Source organism: Anolis carolinensis, unplaced genomic scaffold (genome assembly GCF_035594765.1).
Source record: "Anolis carolinensis isolate JA03-04 unplaced genomic scaffold, rAnoCar3.1.pri scaffold_31, whole genome shotgun sequence".
NCBI classification, from domain to species: Eukaryota; Metazoa; Chordata; class Lepidosauria; order Squamata; family Dactyloidae; genus Anolis; species Anolis carolinensis.
This window is the reverse complement of record NW_026943840.1, coordinates 196,275-221,677: the sequence shown is the minus strand read 5'-3', so window position 1 is coordinate 221,677 and position 25,403 is coordinate 196,275. Positions and strand designations below refer to the sequence as shown.

General features: G+C 43.2%; 1 protein-coding gene across 1 annotated transcript; it reads right to left on the bottom strand.

Annotated features, from left to right (window-relative positions):
• On the bottom strand, positions 1–25,168 carry pop4 (POP4 homolog, ribonuclease P/MRP subunit). Its single transcript, XM_062966809.1, has 7 exons — positions 25,036–25,168; positions 22,425–22,477; positions 21,225–21,454; positions 13,160–13,237; positions 11,751–11,812; positions 9,258–9,359; positions 1–688 (listed from the first exon to the last, which is right to left on the bottom strand). The coding sequence occupies exons 1-7, from the start codon at positions 25,040–25,042 to the stop codon at positions 552–554; spliced, it is 669 nt and encodes a 222-aa protein (XP_062822879.1). The 5' UTR covers positions 25,043–25,168; the 3' UTR covers positions 1–551.
• Positions 25,169–25,403: the final 235 nt, after the last annotated feature.

Here is a 25,403-nt window from a genome sequence, read left to right as displayed (position 1 = left end):
TGGCTGGAATTATTTTATTTAACAAATATTGGACAAGTATCTACATCACAGATGTAGTTACTATGAGCCATCTTCTGACCTGAACCCCACCAAGTTTCAAAGAGTGCATCTACACTGTGGAATGAATGGAGTTTGATGCCACTTTTGACTATCAGGGTTCAGTGCTGTGGAATGGGAGGTGTTGTGGTTTACAAGAGTGAAATTTAAGATGCATTTGGAGCAGCATCTATGATTCTGGAGGCGGTGGCAAAGTTGTCAATATGTAGCATAGCAATACGGAGCCATTATGGATCTGTAATTGCACTGTGTTTAAGAAAATAAATAAAAACAAAGAGTTTACAAAATACTCAACTCTGAAACATGTTAAGGAAAATTCAAGTTGGTTTGAAAGGGCACCTACTGCAAACAGCACATGCATTATTTCAGTTCGTAAGTTACGCCCAATTCTGTGTTAAAGTCTCAGCTGGCTAGTAGAGCATGAGTTGGAAAGTCTAGCTGTGAGTACTTCCCACTTCTTGGAGACCGTATCAGTTCCCGACTCTCCAGGAAAGCTACAGATCAAGGGTTCCTCTCCCTTTGAACTTCTTTGCAGAACGCTCGCTGGCACGGAACTGGATCCGGCTTCCGTAGATGTAGGACATAAACCCATCAAGCTCGATGCTGAAGACATTGTTAAACTTGGGGATAACTGAAAAAGAGAAGCCAAAAATAAGACACCTGTATACTCACCAGCTCAGTACCCCTTCCAACTACAAATGTTGACTTCTCTATGAATTTTCTATATCATCCCGGTAATTCTATAGTATGCTTTTGCTGGACATTACCTTACAGTCATCTGGAGAACCAAAAGAAAATACAGAGACAGCAAAAGTAACAGTGCTGGCTTGTACTTAGTCTCGCTAGTCTTTAAATGCAATCTCCAAATATTGGGAGGTAAGAATTACAATTACACATATCCATACACACATCACTCAGCCAACTCAAGTAGCGTATTAGATCTAATTTGTGTATCAACAAACAAAGCGGACCTTTTCTCAGAGATTAGTGTATTCCCCAGAGGGGAAAGTGATCACCAACCAGTGGGTGTGAAGCTTTGGGGCAGTGCAGACTTAAGACCAAGTAACAGGGCTGATAAATGGTTCACAAATAACTATGAGGTGTCACAAAATAAAAGATTAATATGGGCCAAGGTTGATACTACAGCAATAACAGATAGCCTTAAAACAGAGAGTGCAAAAATTTGGGCTTCTGTAATCCAGTCACCTACAGCCGACTGGCCTCTAGTTTCCAGTGCATTTACCAATCTGTGCCACATGCTGAAGAAACATGTCACAACTAAACCAACTATAAAAAATCAACAGTTTGGCAGATCACCATGGTTTGACATTGAATGCTGGCGGTTAAGAAAGGAACTGAAGTCAGCCATGAGATTAGCCCAGAGGTCCACCTCTACACTGATACAAGCTAGGATGCTGACCCTTAGAAAGAAGTACAAAAAACTTATAAGATTAAAGAGAAAAAATCACACCACCACAATTTGGTCGGGACTTGAAATAGCAGCAAATAATGAGTTTCTGTGAGTGTGAGTTTCTGCCAGAGCCTGATCCCAGAAGGGCAGTTGGTTCTCGCAGAAGCAGAGGCAGCAGGAGGACATTTTTGCTCCCTGGCTTCAGGTAGGATTTGGCTAAGATTTGGCTAAGATTTTAAACTGAGTGTGGGCTTGGCTCCTGTGGTCAAAGTCTAACTGTTGTGTGGCTGTTGTGTTGAAAGAGAGCCAGGTACTTAAGTAAGTAAAGGCACCTTTACTAACTATCCTTTGCAGTACATACAGGAAACAAAGCAACATAGACAAATACACAAAAAGGTGGTTTGTTGCAATTTGCACATAAAGTGCGTGCATATTACTTAACTGTACAAAGATCCCACTTGGCCACCACGCTCACCAAGAGATGCAACAAAAGCAAAACATTCCCATCACATGCACCAGCTGTGGCATGTTCCGCTTTTTCACACAAAAACTAGACAACTACATCTGCTCCAAATGCAAACAGATGACTCTGATGGAGCAGAGGATCCAACAGCTCGAGCACCGTATTAAGACCCTTAAGGACATTCAGGCACTTGAGCTCTTCTTGGACACTGCACAACACGCTGCTGTAGATCAGCAGCCTGCATCACACCAACACCACCAAGACCATGATCAGGAACCTTATGGGGAGATCAACTCAAAGGTAGACAACCCTCAGGCTTGGAAGGAGGTCACCCATAGAAGGAGACGCAGGACCAGGCAGCCTCCGCAGAACTCCTCTGCTCAGCTGCATTTACACAACAGATTTGAAATTCTTACATCATTAACATACAATCAGGAAACACATCTTGTGGAGGACCACAGTTTCTTAGATACCACTCAGTGGACCACCCTGGATCAATGCGCAGGGGATAGCCCTGACGGGGACAGTGCATCACCACAGTCACACTTATGTAATCATGCAAATGCTCCATCCCCAATCATAGACCAGGAGCAACAGGAACATCCTTGGGAGAGTAATGGGCTCTCGGATGTATCTCAATGGATTGTCATTGATGAATGCACTGGGGATGTTGAGGAGGAGGACAACACTTTACACCTACATGATTCACTTCAACAGGAACACTCTTCAGGGGACATACACACTGTCTTGCACAAAAGGGACCCTGTCAATCCTCAAAGGAAACAGGTCTTGGTAGTAGGTGACTCCCTCCTTAGAGGAACGGAAGCCATCATTTCCAGACCGGATGGGATGGCTCGAGAAACATGCTGCCTCCCGGGGGCAAAAATACACCATATCACTCAGAGGCTCAGCAGGCTCCTAAAGCCCCATCACCTTCCCCACCTTATGTTGATTCATGTAGGTACCAATGACACCGCTAGGCATACTTTTCAAAAGATCACAAATGATTTTCGAGCTCTGGGAACAAAGCTAAAACTGTATAATGTACATGTGATCTTTTCATCCCTCCTCCCTGTTGTAGGACACGGCTCTACAAGGGCCGGAAAAATAGTACAGGTCAATAACTGGCTCAGAAAATGGTGTCAAGAGGAGCATTTTGGCTTCCTTGACCATGGTCTACTCTTCCAAGAGGATGGACTACTGGCAAGCGATGGGGTGCATCTCACACAAGTAGGAAAACATCTTTTTGCACACAGACTCACAAACCTCATCAGGCGCACTTTAAACTAGATCCACTGGGGGAGGGGAACAACAGCCTGGCGAACACTATATTACCCACGACCACAGGGAACCGCCGAAAGGCTAAACGGAGGGCTGCACAAACACAGCAAGGACCAAGTACAGAGAGCACAATAATCCCAAATAAACAGTTCGAGGGGAGGTCACAGGGGCTTACATGTCTTTACACTAATGCTCAGAGCATGGGAAATAAGCAAGACGAACTCCAACTCCTAGCACAGCACCACACATACGATGTCATAGGCATCACTGAAACCTGGTGGGATGACTCCCATCACTGGAATTTAACCATTGAGGGCTATAACCTCTTTCACAGAAATAGAACAAAGGGGAGAGGAGGGGGAGTAGCTTTATATGTCAAAAACAGTTACGTTGCAGAAGAAATGCAAGACTGTAATCCGGGAAACCAGCTTGAAAGCATCTGGATAAGAATCAAGGGAACCGGGACTCAAAAAGATCTTGTTGTGGGTGTCTACTACAGACCTCCGAGTCAGGATGAAGGACTTGATGAAGCCTTCTGTCAACAGCTGACCAAACAGGCACAAAGAAGAGATATAGTAGTCATGGGCGATTTCAATTATCCCGATATCTGCTGGAAAACAAACTCAGCCAAGAGTACAAAGTGCAGCAAATTCCTCACTTGCCTTGCAGATAATTTTATGGTCCAGAAGGTAGAAGAGGCAACAAGAGGATCAGCAACTCTTGATCTAATCTTAACAAATGTGGAAGACCTGATCAATACAGTTGAAGTGGTTGGATCCTTAGGGGCAAGTGACCATGTGCTCCTGCAGTTTGCAATACAAAGGAATGCTGAAACTAAGACAAGTCAAACACGCATTCTGGACTTTAAGAGAGCCGACTTCCAAAAAATGAAGGAATTACTGAGCGGCATTCCATGGATGCCGATATTAAAAAACAAGGGAGTTAAGGATGGATGGGAGTTTTTCAAAAGTGAAATACTCAAGGCGCAAATGCAAACAGTGCCAACAAAGAAGAAAAATAAGACAAGTGCAAAGAAGCCAGAATGGATGTCCAAAGAACTTCTAACTGAGCTAAAGCTCAAAAGTGACATGCACAAGAAGTGGAAAAGGGGAGAAATCACCAAAGAAGAATTCAAACGTATAGCCAACACCTGTAGGGAAAAGGTTCGCAAGGCTAAAGCGCAAAATGAGCTCAGGCTTGCCAGGGACATAAAAAACAACAAAAAAGGCTTTTTTGCTTACGTTGGTAGAAAAAGGAAGAAAAAGGAGGCGATAGGGCCATTGCAAGGAGAAGATGGGGTGATGGCGACAGGGGACAGGGAAAAGGCAGAACTACTTAATGCCTTCTTTGCCTCGGTCTTCTCAGAAAAAGAAAGCCATCTTCAACCTCAGCAACACGGAATGGACGAAGGATTGGGGGAAATCCAACCCCAAATAGGGAAACAAGTTGTCCAGGAACACTTGGGCTCTCTAAACGAATTCAAGTCCCCAGGGCCAGATCAGCTACACCCAAGAGTACTGAAGGAACTAGCGGAAGTTATTTCAGAACCACTGGCAATTATCTTCGAGAGTTCTTGGAGAACGGGAGAAGTCCCAGCAGATTGGAGGAGGGCGAATGTGGTCCCTATCTTCAAGAAGGGAAAAAAGAACGACCCAAACAATTACCGTCCGGTCAGCCTCACATCAATACCAGGCAAAATTCTGGAAAAGATCATTAAGGAAGTGGTCTGCGAACACTTAGAAACAAATGCGGTCATTGCTAATAGTCAACACGGATTTACCAAAAACAAGTCATGCCAGACTAATCTGATCTCTTTTTTCGATAGAGTTACGAGTTGGGTCGATACAGGGAATGCTGTGGATGTAGCGTACCTGGATTTCAGTAAGGCCTTCGACAAAGTCCCCCACGACCTTCTGGCAAACAAACTAGTAAAATGTGGGCTAGACAAAACTACGGTTAGGTGGATCTGTAATTGGCTAAGCGAACGAACCCAAAGGGTGCTCACCAATGCGTCGTCTTCATCATGGAAAGAAGTGACAAGTGGAGTGCCGCAGGGCTCCGTCCTGGGCCCGGTTCTGTTCAACATCTTTATTAACGACTTAGACGAAGGGTTAGAAGGCACGATCATCAAGTTTGCAGACGACACAAAACTGGGAGGGATAGCTAACACTCCAGAAGACAGGAGCAGAATTCAAAACGATCTTGACAGACTAGAGAGATGGGCCAAAACTAACAAAATGAAGTTCAACAGGGACAAATGCAAGATACTTCACTTCGGCAGAAAAAATGGAAATCAAAGATACAGAATGGGGGACGCCTGGCTTGACAGCAGTGTGTGCGAAAAAGACCTTGGAGTCCTCGTGGACAACAAGTTAAACATGAGCCAACAATGTGATGCGGCTGCTAAAAAAGCCAATGGGATTCTGGCCTGCATCAATAGGGGAATAGCGTCTAGATCCAGGGAAGTTATGCTCCCCCTCTATTCTGCCTTGGTCAGACCACACCTGGAATACTGTGTCCAATTTTGGGCACCACAGTTGAAGGGAGATGTTGACAAGCTGGAAAGCGTCCAGAGGAGGGCGACTAAAATGATTAAGGGTCTGGAGAACAAGCCCTATGAGGAGCGGCTTAAAGAGCTGGGCATGTTTAGCCTGCAGAAGAGAAGGCTGAGAGGAGACATGATAGCCATGTACAAATACGTGAAGGGAAGTCATAGGGAGGAGGGAGGGAGCTTGTTTTCTGCTGCCCTGCAGACTAGGACACGGAACAATGGCTTCAAACTACAGGAAAGGAGATTCCACCTGAACATCAGGAAGAACTTCCTCACTGTGAGAGCTGTTCGACAGTGGAACTCTCTCCCCCGGACTGTGGTGGAGGCTCCTTCCTTGGAGGCTTTTAAGCAGAGGCTGGATGGCCATCTGTCGGGGGTGCTTTGAATGCGATTTCCTGCTTCTTAGCAGGGGGTTGGACTAGATGGCCCATGTGGTCTCTTCCAACTCTACTATTCTATGATTCTATGATTCTATGATTCTAATGATAATTCGGCTATATTTTGGTACTCTGTAGCAGGCATATTAAAGGAACAGAGATTCTCTCTTGATATACCAATCCCAGCTAAGGACTGGGAGAACTACTATCAAGGTCTGTTTGCTTTAACAGAATTTGTAGAGGAACAGCACTCAAGTAGAGACCCACTAGACATGGAAGCCCCCCCTCCCTGGCCACCAGTTGCAGAAACAGAGATACACTGTATTATCAAAGGCTTAAAGAGTGGTAAAGCACCTGGGGAAGATTTCCTGCCAGCCGAATTATTTAAAAAAGATCCTGACTGGTGGGCCCCCCTTTTGGTGGGCTTGTTCACACATATAAATAATACCTGTCAAATCCCAGACGGATGGAAGTTGGCAATAGTGGTACCTATTTACAAAAAGGGGAATAAAAAGGATCCCAGTAGTTATAGGCCCATTAGCCTAATAGATATCATTGCTAAAATTTATGCCAGGTTCCTATTAAGCAAAGTTGAAAGCTGGGTAAACGAACAAGGTATCCTTGTGGAAGAACAAGCAGGTTTAGACAAAATAGATCTACCATCGATAACTGTTTTACCTTGAATCACTTGATTGCTAAATATGCCGGCAAGGGGAGGCACTTGTACGCTGCCTTTATTGACTTATCTGCAGCATTTGATACAGTGAACAGAGAACTATTATGGAATAAGTTGGCCACCTTCGAAATGGAGCCTAGACTGTTGCTACTGATCAAAGCCTTATATACAAGTACCTGTTTGAGAGTACGATTCGGGGTAAATAGAACCCTGACATACAGGATAAATACATACAAAGGGGTAAGACAAGGGTGCATCTTAGCACCAATACTATTTAATCTCTACATCAATGACCTGCCTGGAGTAATGAAAGACCCTGTAGTTCATATGCCCAAAATCCAAAGCACACACTGTAACACCTTGTTATATGCTGATGATATGATTCTATTATCATACTCGCAGGTTGGACTCCGTAGGTTGTTAAGAAGACTCAGCTCCTATTGCCAGGATAACTCTTTAACCATTAATAAGTCAAAGTCAAAAATAATGGTGTTTGGAAGAAGTCAGCAGAGACACAGATGGCAATTAGATGGTGAGGTAATAGAACAAGTTAACACCTTCCCTTATCTTGGAGTAACTTTCTCTGAAACGGGCACTTGGACTTTCCACCATCAAAGGAGTGCACTCAGAGCAAAGGCTCGCCTGAATCTAATACTTAAATTAAAAACACATAGCTATCCAGGCACTCTAATCCCAATAATTAAAGTATGTAAAGCTAAGATTACACCCATGCTATTATATGCAGCAGAAGTATGGGGTTTAAGCTCCATCTCAGTAATAGAACAAGCTCAATCTCAGCACTTGAGAAACATTTTGGGTGTGGATAAAAGAACCTCAGCAGCTGCAGTGAGAGCGGAACTGGAAATTTACACAATCCATGCACAATCTAAATTCAGGGCGTATAACTACTGGTGTAAAATCAATGTAATGGAGCCCGATAGACTTCCAAAATTGTGCTTATTAGAACAGATAAAATCCCAACTACAGACCTCATGGATTATGCAATTGACAAATTATATAAGAAGTTGTGGCCTTCCTGTCTCCTGCACCTTAAATGGTCAAGTAAAAAAGAATGCCAGACAAAGAATTTTGGACATAGAAGCACAGAAAGATATAGCTACTCTCAGTGGGGTTGCCAACCTAAAATGGCTGAGCCAATATAAATGTACCTTCCAAATTGCCAACTATTTAAAAATCGAAATGCCAAAACACTTTAGGGAGGTATTTACTCGAGCTAGATTCGATCAGCTTGATACAATGGTTAGATATGGGAGATTCAACAACATCCCTTATAAAGAACGATTCTGTATCTGTGGAGCTCCTGAAATTGAGGATTTAGCACATATATTATTTGACTGTAAATTGTATCAGAAGGTGAGAGATTTGTTTCTTGGTCCATATATCAAACAGACAATGCACTGGGAATCGCACATCAGAACAACGTACTTTATGTGCGGTCAAGATCCAAAAATAACATATAAAACGGCTCTGTACTTGAGTAAAACAATACGATTGAGATCCACATATGTGGGGCTGATAGGAGTAAACTGTAGGGGTGACAATGACATATGATGTACACACCCAGTTTTATTATATTTATTTATTGTATGGTTACAAGTGTTTTATTTAATATTTGTATAGAATGTAACCAGGTCTTTTCGAGCCTGGTTGTTTGGCTTGGTACTTTGATATGGCCTAAGGGCTAATCAATAAAATGTTCTTCTTCTTCTTCAAAAGAAAATACCTAGAGAGGACATCTTCGTAGAAATTTTCTAGGTCCTCCACACGATTTTATGGCAACTTCCAATGGACATTGTTTATTTCAATAGGATTCACTATTACCCCCCCCCCTTTCCTCTTTTCATAGTAAGTTCAGGAATGTGTTCCATGGATATGGTAATCATATTGTGCAACTGTAACACTATGTAAAACAATTTTTGTTCCTGGGTTATAGATGCTATTTGCTAATTAGTTCTATCACAAAAACATGGGAAAAGTTTATGAAACTGCCAAAACTTTTGTTTTTGCGAGAGGGACATCCTGCAGCACATTTTGCTCTGATTTTTTAATGAATATCTCATCAAGTCTCACTAATTCAACAGAGTTTGTGGCAACCACAAAAACGAGGTTTCTGGAGTGGAACAACAAACTAAGGACCGCACAATTAAACAGGAATAACACTTTCAAGCCAGGAACAATAGTGTAATTCACAGGTAATTTTTTGTACAGGCAGTCCCCAAATTATAGCTACAGGAAAAGGGGTCTGCATTGAAGCTTTTTCACCAATCCTTGTTTCCACAACAAATCAAAATCCAACAATCACAGGTACATAAAGGAACCCTTCCCTATGCTATCCAAAGTTTGTGAGTGTGCCTTAATTGGATTTAAATAATGCATGTAATACTGTGCAGAAACAGTTTCCAACTGTCTTTTATGCTCACTTTTGAGTTTGTCTTCTTTTGTGATGATTTTGAAAACATGCTTCGTTTCCTGCACGATGAAACCCGTGATGCCAACGTAGGAGGGACACTTGGATTTCGTGACTAGAAAAACAAAAACAGATGATTAGAGTGAGGAAGCATTGTTATGACACACACTTAACTACTTGTGACATGATTTTCTTGGCCATGTGTCTGATGAGGAAGCATTGTTATGACACACACTTGGCTACTTGCAGCATGATTTTCTTGGCCAAAAAATGTATCATGCATATTTCTGAAGCTTCCTCATCAGTCAAAAGATGTTAAAAAACCATACCGCTGGAAAATATGTTTATATCATGATGCAACAATTGGACATCATGAATTTTAAAAACACATCATGTGAAGGATCACAGTGACATCCCCTGATGTAAATGCAGAAGCTGGCCATGTAAAACAAGATGGCAGAAAGGCTGGCACATAGTTATTAACACACGATACTTAACAGTTGAACCAGGATATTATTATTATTATTATTATTATTATTATTATTGACACAACGACGTTGTATGACACAGCAAACAAGATAGACATGCTGGATTTCGTTTCACAAAACCACAAGTCGAACACTTCCCAAGTGTCTAGGACTGTGTGATGTATTTTCGGATGATGCGTGCAGATCCCAGCAGGGTGGCCTTTTGCAGTTGGCAGATCGTAATTTTGTCAATGTCTATTGTTTCCAAATGCCGGCTGAGATCTTTTGGCACGGCACCCAGTGTGCCCATCACCACCGGGACCACATGCACTGGTTTCTGCCAGAGTCTTTGAAGTTCGATCTTGAGGTCCTGATAGCGGCTGAGTTTTTCCTGTTGTTTTTCATCAATGCGACTGTCACCTGGGATGGCAACATCAATGATCCAAACCTTGTTCTTTTCCACAACTGTGATGTCTGGTGTGTTGTGTTCCAGAACTTTGTCAGTCTGGATTCGGAAGTCCCACAGTATCTTTGCGTACTCATTTTCCACAACCTTTGCTGGTTTGTGATCCCACCAGTTCTTTGCTGCTGGGAGGTGGTACTTGAGGCATAAGTTCCAATGGATCATTTGGGCCACACAGTTGTGCCTCTGTTTGTAGTCTGTCTGTGCAATTTTCTTACAGCAGCTGAGGATATGATCAATGATTTCGTCAGCTTCCTTGCACAGTCTGCATTTTGGGTCATCAGCTGATTTTTCGATCTTGGCCTTATTTGCATTTGTTCTGATGGCTTGCTCCTGGGCTGCAAGGATCAGGCCTTCTGTCTCCTTCTTCAGGGTCCCATTCGTGAGCCAGAGCCAGGTCTTCTCCTTATCAGCTTTTCCTTCAATTTTGTCAAGGAACTTTCCATGCAGTGTTTTGTTGTGCCAGCTGTCAGCTCTAGTTTGTAGTGTGGCTTTCTTGTACTGGTTTTTTGTCTGCTGTGCTTTGAGGAGTTTCTGATTTTTGACTTCAATCAAAGCAGGTTCTTTACTTTGCTTTACATATTCTGCCAGGGCATGTTCTTCTTCTTTGACTGCTTGTTTTACTTGCAAGAGTCCTCTGCCCCCTGATCTTCTAGGCAGATATAGCCAGTCAACATCACTGCGAGGGTGCAGAGAATGATGAATGGTCATGAGTTTTCTTGTTGTTGTTGTTGTTGTTGTTGTTATTATTATTATTATTATTATTATTATTATTATTATTATTATTATTATTATTATTATTATGCTTTTCTCCCATGGTGGGACTCAAAACAGTGAACAATAATGAAAATGATGAACAATAATTAAAATATAACAACAACAACAACAACAACAACAACAATTTTATTTCTTACCTGCCTCTCCTAATGGCTCAAGGCAGGTCACAGCACATTCAAAACACACAAATACTGCAAAAAGTCTCTAAACACACATATTAAAATGTATTTCTATATTAAATACACAGGACAGAAATTAAAAGACAGGATACCAGTTTAATATTCATGCTTAAAACTGGCTGAATTGAAGGTGTGCCCCTGATGAATTGGGGAAAAGTTATTTTTTAAAAAGTATTGTATTTAAATCCATTGAGTCATCTTGGAGAAGTCTAACCCTCATAGCTTCAGGGTAAGGCAATGGCAAACCTCTTCTGAACAAGTCTTACTAACAAATCATCATGATACTGTATTGTGACCCTAAAATGAGCCTAAGTCAGAAATGACCCAAAAAAAAAAAAAGTCAGAAATGACCCGAAGGCATGCAACAGTAACTTAATTCAAGAAATTATAAAACCTCAGGTAACAGAAAAAGAGGGAAAGAGAACAATGTATTTAAAATCAAGGCATACTTTAGTTTCCTTAGAACTTTAAGTTTCTTATCTGCAAAGCTTCGCTCATTTCCCTTATCCCTTGATATAACTGATCAACTCAAATTGAAAAAATGAGGTTTTAATCTACTTCCGGAACTGAAGAAATTTAAATCAAAATAGACTATTAATGCAGGAATAGAGCAAGTATACCTGTAACGAGAGCTCCGTGGAGATCCGCTTTTAGCAGTTTTGTTTGAATCATCTGTGGCTGCCTAATAAAAAAACATAGGATTTAAAATTCTATAAAGTGTGAAACAGAATAAACTAAATTGGAAGACAAAACTCCAAAGAAAAAGCCAACTATTCACTTCAATAATCCAAATAGGATTCTACATGTATGTTAGACATTATTATGCAGATTTATTTCTCTCTCTCTCTCTCTCTCTACCTACCTACCTACCTACCTACCTACATTAACACTCACCCTAATGGATGGAATCATTATCTGGCTGCAGACATCACACAGAACTAAGTCTAGAAGGTGTGGAATTTCAAGTATTTTGTCACTTCAGTCCTAAAAGAGTTTCCAAAGTTTTTCTACCTGCCATATAGAATTTTCTTTCCTTCTTCCACTTTTTAATAGACAAAAACTGACTGGGAGCAAAAGCTCTCTTAACAAATATATTGTATTTGTGTACAAACAAGGAAGGCTGGCAGCTACTCAGAACAAATGCTTCATCTCATATGAGCAATGTGGTTTTTTGGTTTTGGTGTTTTGATATTGTGGAATATCTGATTTTGCATCCACAAAGTCTTCTATGGACAGGGTATTTTGTCATGCTTCAATAAAATGGAATTGTCACTAGAACTGGAAAAAAATTCAATTAATCTGTCCGAATGAAGGAAAAAAGAGTAATACTTCTATTTACTAAAGGTAATTAATGGGTGTTTGTTGGTAGAAGAGAAAATGGTGCTCTCAAATGTACATTAGGCCCTTGTTATCTGCTGGGGTTTGTTATCTGTGGATGCTCAAGTCCCATGACAGATAATAGCAGCCTTTCCCAATATTTTTAACCAGGAAGAACCACTGAAACAAATTTCAGGTTTTGGGGATTATAAAAATTATTGCCTCAATATCTAAAAGATCTCTTTCAAACAGAATCCTTAGTCACAAAACCCTAGGCTTTCAGGAAACCTGGTTGAGAAATCCTGTTTTAGAAAGAGAGGAAATGCTGTGAAAACCCACACGGAACAACATATTGATTCTACCATATCAGGCGAGAAAAGGGAAGCTAAATTTGGATGCCCCTCCATAGCCAAAATATAATAAAATAAAATCTCCTAAATATCAGAATGAATGGCTGAACTTTTCTTCCAAATGTTACATAAAATATATTTGATATGAGGCGTTATTCCAAGTCTCAATAATCCCCTATTCACACTCAGAAAACAGACAGCCTCAGAAGGGAAACATCACTTAAAGATAATGCAATATTTGCCACTTGGGAACAAGAATTCAACTTGCTAAGAGGCTGCCTTTATTGCAATAGCAATAAAGTAATATTAGTATTAAATTTATTATAATAGTCCCAACGATCACTTAAAATAAAAGAGCTTACGCATCAGGCCGGAGTCCATTGCAGAGGTCTCTGATGTACTGCTTCCATAATTCGTGCAATGGGACAAATATCTCATACCTGCAGAACAAGTCAAAGATTTTGCTCCTGTTAGTAGCAACCGTTATCTCAAAGAACGTGCCTGGCATATTTGGGATTAATTAGGAAACATTTTTGCTCCTTCAACAATAGTTTTATAAATTATTTATTTATAAATAGTTTTTCTGGTTTTAGATGACTTTACGGCTTATATGTTAAAATCAAGGATTTCCACAATACAGTAGAGTCTCACTTATCCAACATAAACGGGCCGGCAGAATGTTGGATAAGCGAATATGTTGGATAATAAGGAGAGATTAAGGATAAGTCTATTAAACATCAAATTAAGTTATGATTTCACAAATTAAGGACCAAAACATCATGTTAGACAACAAATTTGGAAGAAAAAGTAGTTCAATACACAGTAATTCTATGTAGAAATTACTAGATTTATGAATTTAGCACCAAAATATCACGATATATTGAAAGCATTGACTACAAAAATGCGTTGGATAATCCAGAACGTTGGATAAGCGAGTGTTGGATAAGTGAGACTCTACTGTAATAAGATCATCGGATGCCCTCTAGTGGCCAAGGTCTGTTGAAAACCAGGTAAGAGGGATTTATATACAGTAGAGTCTCACTTATCCAACATAAACGGGCCGGCAGAATGTTGGATAAGCAAATATGTTGGATAATAAGGAGGCATTAAGGAAAAGCCTATTGAACATCAAATTAGGTTATGATTTTACAAATTAAGTCCCAAAAGATCATGTCATACAACAAATTTGGCAGAAAAAGTAGTTCAATACGCAGTAATGCTATGTATTAATTACTGTATTTATGAATTTAGCACCAAAATATCACGATATATTGAAAACATTGATTACAAAAATGTGTTGGATAATCCAGAACATTGGATAAGCGAGTGTTGGATAAGTGAGACTCTACTGTATCTGAGGAAAGTCCAAGGTGGGAGAAAGCAAGAACTCTTTTGTTTGAGGCAAGTGTAAATGTTGCAATTGGTCAGCTTGATTAGCACTGAATAGCCTTGCAGCTCCAAGCCTGGCTGCTTCCTGCCTGGGGGGAATCCTTTCTTGAAAGATTTTAACTCCCAACCCAGTGATTCCGGCCCATGAAAGCCTACAACATAAATGATGATGATAATAATAATAATAACAATTTATTCTTGTAATTATATTATATAATTGTATAATTATTCTAATTATATTATATTATTCTAATTATATTATACTCCCCTTCCTTCCACATCCCCCTTTACAACCTGTGGAAAGTCCAGGGTGGGAGAAAGAAAGAAATCTTGTCTGTTTGAGGCAAGTGTGAATGTTGCATTTGGCCACCTTTAATGGCCTTGCAGCTTCAAGGATTTAATGGCCTTGCAGCTTCAAGGACTGGCTGCTTATTGCCTAGAGAACTCCTTTGTTAGGAGGTGTTAGCTGGCCCTGATTGTTTTCTGTCTGGAATTTTCCTGTTTTCTGAGTGTTGTTCTTTATTTACTTTACTGTGTCAGCTCACCACAGCCGCTCCTGAATGAACACACGAGACTCTCTGTGGTATCACCAGGAACTTTTACTGTAGGAAACATGAACATCAGAAAAGCCAAGAATGGGAGGCTCCGGCCAACCCTCCTTTATATACCCTCCCCCTCATTTGAACAGTCTCTTCCCGCTCAGTAAAACCCCGCGCAAATTCCCCGCCAAGTCCATCAGCCGTTTCTCCTCCGAGTCCTGGGACGCAGGTGTCTTATCAATGTCAGTGACCCTGAAACTCAGAGCCACATCCAGGCTCTAGTAGCAGGGTTCTGACATGGCGTCCTCCTCCCCTTCGTCCTGGAAGGAAAAGATTAAACACAACTATTGTTCTCCGCTGTCCAGAGTTCCTTTATACTTTTTTAACAGGCTGCAATGGAATACCGGGTGTACCTTTCCTAGGTCCTTTGGTAGCCTCAGCTCATAGGTCACTTCGTTTATTCTTTTTGCTACCCTGAATGGCCCTATATAGCGTGGAGCCAATTTCTTGGATGGGAACCCCAATTTCAGGTTTTTTGTGCTCAGCCAAACCAGATCTCCTTCGCCCAATTTGTCCCCCTCTCGGCGCCTACGATCCGCAAAGAGCTTGTACTTCTTTTGTGTTTCCCGCAATGCCTCTACCACGGTTTGCCACCCTTGCTTGATTTTGGCCGGCCATTCCTCGTCGGTCTGGCCCTCCCCTTCCTTCCACTCGGGTAGCCTGGGGAAAGGTGCCACCTCCTGTCCGTATACTATTTCGAATGGGGCACGACCTGTGGCCGAATGTACGGCCCCGTTAAAAGCCATCTCAGCAAACGGAAGAAGGTCCGCCCAATCATCCTGTCTATAATTGGTGTACATCCTTAAGAATTGGCACAGTGTCTGTTGGGTACGTTCGACCCCCCCGTTGGTCGCGGGATGAAAGGCCGAGCTCAGGTTCCTTTCTGCTCCTAACAGCTGTAAGAATTTTCCCCAAAATTTTGCAGTAAATTGGACTCCCCGGTCACTAATTATCTTGTCGGGACACCCATGTAGGCGATATACATGCTTCACATACAAATCAGCAAGTTTTTCAGCTGAAGGGAGTTTTGGCAGAGCCACAAAGTGTGCCTGTTTTGAGAATAGGTCCAATATTGTCCAAATGTATCTGTGGCCTCTGCTGGGGGGTAGTTCGCCTACAAAATCCATGGCTACGCATTCCCATGGCCTCATGGGCTCCACCACCTTCTGCAATAGCCCCTGGGGCTTCCCCGGTGGTGTTTTTCCCTCTGCACATAATTCACACTGCGTGACGTATCCCCTGGCGTCTTTCCTCATTCCGGGCCACCAGCATTGTTTGGCCAACAGTTTAATAGTCCTGGTGGGGCCTAGATGACCCGCACCCTTGTTATCATGGTACTTCCTTAACATTTCTCGTCTTAAACATTCAGGAATATACAATTTCTTATTTACAAACACCAAATCCCCACACAATTCTCCCTTTTCTTTGTTTGTTTGTAACCATTTGTCCATTCCATACGCTCGCTTCAACTCTTCCTCCCATATTTCTCCTCCCCCCGTGGAAATGGCAGTACGTTTGTTTTCTTTGGCCGCTTGTGCTCGAGTTAGTACTGCCAGGCCCCATTGCTTATCAAGAAAAATACTCCCTTCAGATTCCTGAATTCCTCCCCCGTGCTGAGGCATCCGAGAGAGAGCGTCAGCGAGTATATTATGTTTCCCCTGGAAGAATCTGAGTCTGAAATCAAAACGGCTGAAATATTGGGCCCATCTAATTTGCTTCGCTGATAGTTTACGAGGGGATCTTAGATACTGTAAATTTCTATGGTCAGTCCACACCTCAAACGGTGTTCCACTTCCTTCCAGAAAGTGTCTCCAGCACTCTAGTGCTTTTAGAATCGCTAAGGCTTCTCTCTCCCAAATCGGCCAGTTTTTTTCTGTATCGCTAAACTTTTTTGACAGATAGCCACATGGCTTCAGGTTCCCCCCCTCGTCTTTCTGTAGCAGAACTGCCCCATATGCCCGGTCTGACGCATCGCAATGTAATACAAAGGCTTTAGACATATCAGGGTGCTGTAGGACAGGCTCCTCAGTAAAACGCTTTTTAAGGGCTTCGAAAGCTTCCTGGCATTCTATTGTCCAGGTCAGTTTGGCCCCTGGGGCCTTCACTTTGGCTGTTTCTCCCCTACCTTTAGTCTTTAACAAATCCGTTAATGGCAAAGTGAGGCGCGCAAAGTCCTTGATAAATGTTCTATAGAAGTTTGCGAACCCTAGGAAGGATTGCAGCTGCTTCCGTGTTTTGGGGGCTTCCCACCCCCTCACGTCTTCTACCTTCGCAGGGTCCATCGCCACTCCCTGGGAGGAAATCCTATACCCCAGAAAGTCTATCTGGTCTTTATTGAACTCGCACTTGGCAAGCTTCGCATACAGTTTTGCTTCTCTCAACTTTTGCAGGACTTCCCTGACTAGTTCTATGTGTTGCTCCTTAGTCCGAGATACTAACAATATGTCATCTAAAAAAACAAAGACTCCCTTGTACAACAATGGATGCAACACTTCGTTGATTAATTGCATGAACGCGGCGCCTCCGCCGCACAAACCGAAAGGGAGCACACGATAATTGAATAATCCGAATGCACAGGAGAAGGCCGTCTTCCACCTGTCCTCTGGTTTAATCTGCAATTTATGGTACGCTTCAATTAAGTCCAATTTAGTGAATATCTGTCCCTCCGATAACTGGGCGATCAAGTCCTTCACTAAAGGTAGGGGGTATTTATTTCCAGAACTGATTGCATTCAGGCCCCTGTAGTCAATGCAGAGCCTCAGCGTTTGGTCCTTTTTGCGCCTGAACAACACAGGCGCCCCTAGAGGGGAATTTGAAGGCTCTATGAAACCCCTCGCTAGGTTTTTATCAATGTATTTTCTCAGTTCCTCCTTTTCCCTAGCCGACATTGGGTATATTTTTGCCTTAGGAAGCTCTGCTCCTGGGACTAGCTCTATCTTCACTTCAACTCTCCGCTTCGGTGGGAAACTGTCTGCTTCCTTCTCATCAAATACGTCCACAAAATCCCGATACTCTGGGGGTAATTTATCTGCCAGTTCTGCTATCCTGATAGAGTCTTCCTCCCCCCTTTTCCCCGGCTCCCTTTCCACTTCCTGGCTCCCTCCTTCCAACTTCATCCTGAAGATCATGCTCTTATCCTCCCAGTTGATTTGCGGGTTGGCCTGCCCCAGCCATGGCATGCCTAGTATAACATTATAGCTGGCTATTTGTGATATCACAAATGACACCTTTCCTTCCCAACTCCCTATCTTACACTTTACATCTTCGGCACTGTACTTAGCTAATGATCCCGATGCTGTGGATCCGTCCAACTGCGAAAAAGCTATTGGGGATTCTAGGTTCGTTCTTTCGCATCCCAATCCCTCGGCTAATTCAGGGGAGATGATGTTCCTGGAACATCCACAATCCACAAATGCTTTGCAGGTTGCTTGTTTGCTGCCACTTTCCAGCTGAATGGGGACCACTATCATGGCTTTGTCCTGACTTACCAACCCCCCCGAGTGGTGCCTCATCGGTGGTTCTTCCTCGGCGCGTTTCCCTGCCACGGCTCTTGGTTTGGGCGGGCCTCCGCCTTCCCCTTTTCTCTGCCAGCACTCGGCAGCCCTGTGGCCCAAACGGCCGCACACGAAGCAGCCCCTCCTGCTGGTGCTCACGTTCCCTGTCGGCTCCGTTCTCCTCCCGGCTGGGGTTGATCCCTCCTTCCGGCTCCCCTCTTTCATCTGCGGCCGCTGCTGTAGCCCTCCTCGGTGCCTCCTCGCCTGGGCCAGCGATGTCTCGATGCGCCCCGCCAGCTGAATCCATCCGCGCAGTGTGTCAGGCTCATCACGATGCACCGCCCAGGAGAGGATCTCCCGCCTGAGCCCCTCTTTGAAGAGTTCTATCTTTGTCACTGCAGACCATTCCGGCACCTTTTCAGCGAGGCATTGGAACTCCTCCGCATACTCAGATACCGACCTCTGCCCCTGGGAGACGGTCTTCAACTCCTCCCTCGCCCGGATCTGCTCCAGTGGATCTCGGAAACGGGTCTCCAGGGCCCCCATAAAGCGTCGGAGTGACCCCAGACATGGGTCGCGCCGCGCGTGTAGTTGAACGTACCAGCTGGCCGCTCTCCTCTTCAACACTGCACCAATGGCCCGTACCCGGCTGGATTCCGTTCTAAAAGTGTGGGCATTGTCCTCCATATAGCCCCTCACCGTGGTCAGGAAAAAATCCAGTTCAGAGGACTCTCCCCCAAACTCGATCCTTAGTTCCTCTCGTCTCGGTAGGGGTCCCTGTGGTGGCAATCCCCAATTCTCCGCCCGTCGCAAGCCCCCTTGCGGGCCAGTGGGCCCCGCTGCTGCTTCCCTTTGTCCTGTGCCACGCCCGGCATTCGCCAGGGGCACCAGGGTCTCAGTTGGGAGCGTAGCCGGGATTCTCGGAGGCTTTTCCCCTTCGTCGTCACTCTCCTCCACCCGCGTCAGGCTCGTTTGGATCTTGGGCCGGGCACCGGGCTCCTTTCGCATTTCCCTTCCCTTCGGTGCTGGGAGGTCTGCAAAGCCCTGGCTGCTTCCCATGCTCACGTCCCACATTGAGCTAGCCCGGAGTTCCCTTCCTCGCTCCGGCTCCGCCAAAACCGCCAGGCGCTCCATCGCCCTCGACATCACTGCCAGGGTGGTCTCCATCGCCGACATCCTCTCCTCCAGAAACACCATCTTTTGCGGGCCTGGGGAAGGTGAACCTTCCTCTCCTCCGGTGCTATCTCCCCGCACCCCTCCGCGCCTCTGGGTTACCCCATTTGGCTGGGCATAAGCGGTGGATGACGCCAGGGCCGCCAGCTGGTGGAACTCAGCGTCCGTCTCGGGAGTGGCCCTTTCCGACCTTCCTCCTCCGGCGCCCAAGAGCTCTTCATCCTCCACTTGCATGTTACACCTCACCGCTACAGCGGGATGGTGTCCGTATTCTTGGCTTAGTGTCAGCTCACCACAGCCGCTCCTGAATGAACACACGAGACTCTCTGTGGTATCACCAGGAACTTTTACTGTAGGAAACATGAACATCAGAAAAGCCAAGAATGGGAGGCTCCGGCCAACCCTCCTTTATATACCCTCCCCCTCATTTGAACAGTCTCTTCCCGCTCAGTAAAACCCCGCGCAAATTCCCCGCCAAGTCCATCAGCCGTTTCTCCTCCGAGTCCTGGGACGCAGGTGTCTTATCAATGTCAGTGACCCTGAAACTCAGAGCCACATCCAGGCTCTAGTAGCAGGGTTCTGACATACTGATTTAACGGTATTTTTTAAAAATACTGGTAGCCAGATTTCATTCATTTTCATGCTTTCCTCCTTTCTGTTGAAATTGTCTACATGCTTGTGGATTTCAATGGCTTCTCTGTGTAGTCTGACATGGTGGTTGTTAGAGTGGTCCAGCATTTCTGTGTTCTCCAATACTATGATGTATCCAGGTTGGTTCATCTAGTGCTGTGCTATGGCTGACTTCTCTGGTCAATAGCTACATTAACATTTGCCTCAAACAGACAAGAGTTTTTCTCCTACCCTGGACATTCCACAGATATATAAACTCCACTTGCTTAGTTTTCAACAGACATCACAACCTGTGGGGATGCCTACCACAGATGTAGGCAAAACGTCAAGAGAGAATGCTTCTGGAACATGGCTATACAGCCCAGAAAACTCACAGCAACCCAGAACCAAGAGAGTTAAAGTGAAATAATTGTACTTGAATAATACGGTGGTTATTGTTATTATCATTATAAAACTAGACTGGTAAATTCTCTGGTGAGAAATAAAAGCTGAAGCAGGTATCCGCCAGCACGAAAACTAACATTTTGAATCTGCATTTCTTCTACTCTCAAACTGTCATTTTCTTTTCTCTTCCCAAGGTATATTTTAGCCATTCTTAGATGCAAATTAGGCAGGAATTCTAACCCAGATCTATAACAACATAATTATTCCTCGGGTTTTGCAATGTAACCATGTCTGCTTTCAGTCATTGTCATGCTCACCATAGTTAATACCTTCTAGTGGTTTTTTTCCCTTATGTGAGCAGTGAAGACAATATATATTTTGGCAGATTTTCAGGGGGTTTAATTTGTCCATTATCTTTTTATTTGTTCCTACAGTCTTCACTTTCCTTTCTTGTATTTGGTCTTATTGTTATAAACCGCCTTGAGGGCACTTATGGAGGAGGGTAGGCTCAAAGGCAGGATGTAAATGTCTTTATAAATAAATACTTAAATTCAAATAAAATAATAATAAAAATACATCAGGCATGGGCCAACTTCAGCCCTCCCTCCAGGTGTTTTGGACTTCAACTCCCACAATTCCTAACAGCCAGAGTTGAAGTCCAAAACACATGGAGGGAGGGCCGAAGTTGGCCCATGTCTGCTTTACATCATAACAATGCCAGTGTTTCCATTCTGATAAACTTAGCACCTTTAACGTACCTCTGCTGCTCTGGTTTGATCTCAAAGAGTCGCATTTCGCTCCTCTGTTTGACAGACAGCCCTTTCCCTTTCTTCTTCTTCTTCTTCTGCCTCTTCCTCCGCTTGTGGAAATGCTCCAGGACCACGGCTTTGTAGGTCAGGTGCTCTTCGATGGCTTTGTTGCTCTTCTGGGGCAAACTGCGCTTCAGGAAGGCTTTCACAAAGGCCTCAGCCTCCTGCGAGCCTTCTGGCTGCAAAAAGGTCATTCATGATACAAAGAGAGATGGTTGAGAATACCCCATTCTTTTCCAGAAGGTCTCGGAGGAACTGAAAGTCACGCGGACTGAACCTGGGACAGAGATCCCCCAGGTTCTCAGACCCACAACCTATGAATTCTTTGAATAGCTGAAACTGCAAACCCACCTGCATGGTTTCAGAAGGTGGTTTCGGAATAAGATAGAAGAATAGGAGAAACTGAATCCATCAAAGCCCCTGCAGCTCCTTCTACACTGCCATATAATCCAGACTATCGAAGAAGATATTCCACATTATCTCCTTTGAACTGGATTATATGAGTCTACACTGAAATATAATCCAGATTATCAAATCAAACAATCCGAATTTTATATGGTAGCGTAGACTCAGTCTCATATACGGTAGCGTGTGTAAACATAATTTAATATTACTAGGATGAGCTACAGTCTTTGAACATTAATCTTTTTAGGGAACAAAGGAAATAGCCCTCTGACTTAATCATGCAGATAATAATAATAATAATGCAGATCCTACATTATTTTCAAAGGATTTCAAATTGCAATTCTACATCATCATCATCATCATCATCATCATTTACATCCTGCTTTATCTCCCCTGAAGAGGACTCAAAGTGGCTCAACATAAAAGCCTCAGCATAACAATTTAAAATACACAAATATGTTAACATTAAAACAGGGTTAAATATAAACAGTATTTTAAAAATTCCCGGTTAAAAACCAGTAAAACAAATCCACAGCATCTTAAAAAACGATAAATAAGCTCATTGGGATTCAATGTGCCTATAAACAAGCTTATCGGGATTCAACTGTGGAGAGATATGTAATGTTAACTAGGGATGTTGGGAGTTGCAGTATGAGCACATCCTCTGGGGCCAAATATCACCCCCCCCCCCAAGAAGCATTTCCCATCCATACTGCGCACCCATCCCCTTAAAACAGAAAATACCTGAATGTTAAGACGCGTCACTGTTTCTTGAGGTAGAGGCTTATACAAAGAACCTGGAAGATAAAAGGGAGATTGTTGTTTCTTTCAAGAAAGGTTATTCTTTCAAGAAACAAGTTCACAAAACAAAGGAGCAATGCAGAACTGGATGTGGTATTGCAAAATGTTTGGCGTCTTTGTTGTCCCAGCAAGCCATCCCTGAACTGCTCTTGACGCTGTATCTTTTGATGTGAAAATATGCTGCAGTCTCCTCCAACTCAGGAATTTAACATCCGATGACAGTCCTCTTTCTGATCATCGGCTTGATTCATGTGTGGGAATATATTTCGCTGTCTTTCGGTGCCACATAAAGATGTTTTAAAAATATGATCCTCTAAGAGCTCCAGATTTCATGGACTGAACTAGCACTGCTCTTTTAGTCCCATCAGGCCCCATCTACACTGACATACAATCCAGTTCAAAGCAGATAATCTGGGATCAGATATTAGATTATATGGCTGTGTTGAAGGGGCCTCATATAATCCACTTTATGGATACAGAAACTGGATTACACTATGTAGCACACTTTTTGTTCCTGGGTTATAAATGTAATTTCCTAATTGGTTCTATCATAAAAAACATGGGAAAAGTTTATTGGACTGCAAAAACTTTGTTTTTGTGGGACATCCTGCAGCACATTTTGCTCTAGTTCTTCAATGAATATCTCACTGAGTCTCAACCAATTCAACATAGGCTTGCTGTGAGTTTTCTGGGCTGTATGGCCATGTTCCAGAAACACTATCTCCTGACGTTTCACCCACATCTATGGCAGGCATCCTCAGAGGTTATGAGGTCTGTTGGAAACTAGGCAAAGGAGGTTTATATATCTGTGGAATGTCCAGGGTGGGAGAAAACTCTTGTCTATTGGAGGCAAGTGTGAATGTTGCAATTGGCCAACTTGATTAGCACTGAATCACCTTAAAGCTTCAAAGTATGGCTGCTTCCTGCCTGAGGAATCCTTTGTTGGGAGGTGTTAGCTGGCTCTGATGGTTTCTTGTCTGGAATTCTCCCAGGAAGCCACCAGTCAGGCTTTGAAGCTGCAAGGCCATTAAATGCTAATGAAGGTGGCAAACTGCAACATTCACACTTGCCTCAAACAGACAAGAGTTCTTTCTCCCATCCTGGACATTCCACAGATATATAAACCCCACATGCCTAGTTTCCAACAGACCTCACAACTTCTGAGGATGCCTGCCATAGATGTGGATGAAACGTCAGGAGAGAATGCTTCTGGAACGTGGCCATATAGCTCGGAAAACTCACAACAACACAGTGATTCCGTCCATGAAAGCCAATGACAACACACTGCAAAAACTTTGTTTTTGGAGGACATCCAGCAGGACATTTAGCTTTATTTTTTCAATGCATACCTAATTGAGTCTCAACCAATTCAACATAAGTTCGCGGCAGCCACAAAAATGATGTTTCTGGAGTAGAATAAGTACAGTAGAGTCTCACTTATCCAAGCCTCGCTTATTCAAGCTTCTGGATAATGCAAGCCATTTTTGTAGTCAATGTTTTCAATATACAGTAGAGTCTCACTTATCCAAGCTAAATAGGCTGGCAGAAGCTTGGATAAGAGAATATCTTGGATAATAAGGAAGGATTAAAGAAAAGCCTATTAAAGATCAAATTAGGTTATGATTTTACAAATTAAGCACCAAAACATCATGTTCCACAACAAATTTGACAGAAAAAGCAGTTCAATACGCAGTCATGTTATGTTGTAATTACTGTATTTATGAATTTAGCACGAAAATATCACGATATATTGAAAACATTGACTACAAAAATGGCTTGGATGATCCAGAAACTTGGATAAGCGAGGCTTGGATAAGTGACTCTACTGTATCGTGATATTTTGGTGCTAAATTAGTAAATACAGTAATTACAACATAACATGACTGCGTATTGAACTGCTTTTTCTGTCAAATTTGTTGTGGAACATGATGTTTTGGTGCTTAATTTGTAAAATCATAACCTAATTTGATGTTTAATAGGCTTTTCCTTAATCCCTCCTTATTATCCAAGATATTCGCTTATCCAAGCTTCTGCCGGCCCGTTTAGCTTGGATAAGTGAGACTCTACTGTACTTTCAAAGTAGGGGCTCCACAATTAAGCAGGAAATAACACTTTCAAACCAGGAACAGAAAGTTTTTCAAATTTTGTTAGATAGTTTTATGTGGCAGTGTAGATCCAGACTCGCAGGATGCTATTGCTCACATAATGGTTGTGCAATAACGCTAAGGCCCCATCTCCCCTGCTATATATTCCAGTTTGTGAATCCAGATTATCTCCAGATTATCTCCAGCTCTCAAGACTCTATACTGTAGTGCAAACGTATGTAAATTTGGGCCCTGCAGGGGTTTTGGACTTCCAACTTCCACAATTCCTGGCCTCAGGCCCTTTCCTTTTCCCCCTCAGCCGCTTAAGCGGCTGAGGGGGGAAAGGAAGGGGCCTGAGGCCGGGAATTGTGGGAGTTGAAGTCCAAAACCCCTGCAGGGCCCAAGTTTGTCCATGCCTGCTGTAGTGGCTCCGGATTAACCATCAATTAAAAAGAGACAGATCCACTTACTCTCCATTTTGGCGGATTATTTGAAAAGCAGGCGAAGCAACAGCGCACAGGAACGATACAGCCTCTACAAATCTCCCACGCGGAATGAAATGCGCATGCGCTCTTGCTGTTCTCCGATAAGCTCACAGAAGGAGAGAAGCGACCAATTAAATCCTCGCGTCCCACGCAGGAACATAGAGGTACGGCTGAGAATATAGAGATAGATGAGAGCTTCTCCTCCACACGCATGCGCATACATGCCTTCTAGGCTAAAAGGGGAGCGAAAACTGTTCATCACTGCAAGGCTGTTGTTAAATAAATCTCAACCATACTCTCCCACCGTTCAGGTGGACGGGAGGGGAGTATAATATAATTAGAATAATATAATA

Excerpts from the sequence above, each read along its gene's own strand:
- pop4 (XM_062966809.1), bottom strand. Across the intron at positions 21,455-22,424 it reads TGACGCGTCTTAACATTCAG|CCAGAAGGCTCGCAGGAGGC; the intron begins GTATTTTCTGTT and ends ACCTTTTTGCAG. Across the intron at positions 11,813-13,159 it reads AATGGACTCCGGCCTGATGC|GCAGCCACAGATGATTCAAA; the intron begins GTAAGCTCTTTT and ends TTTTTTTATTAG.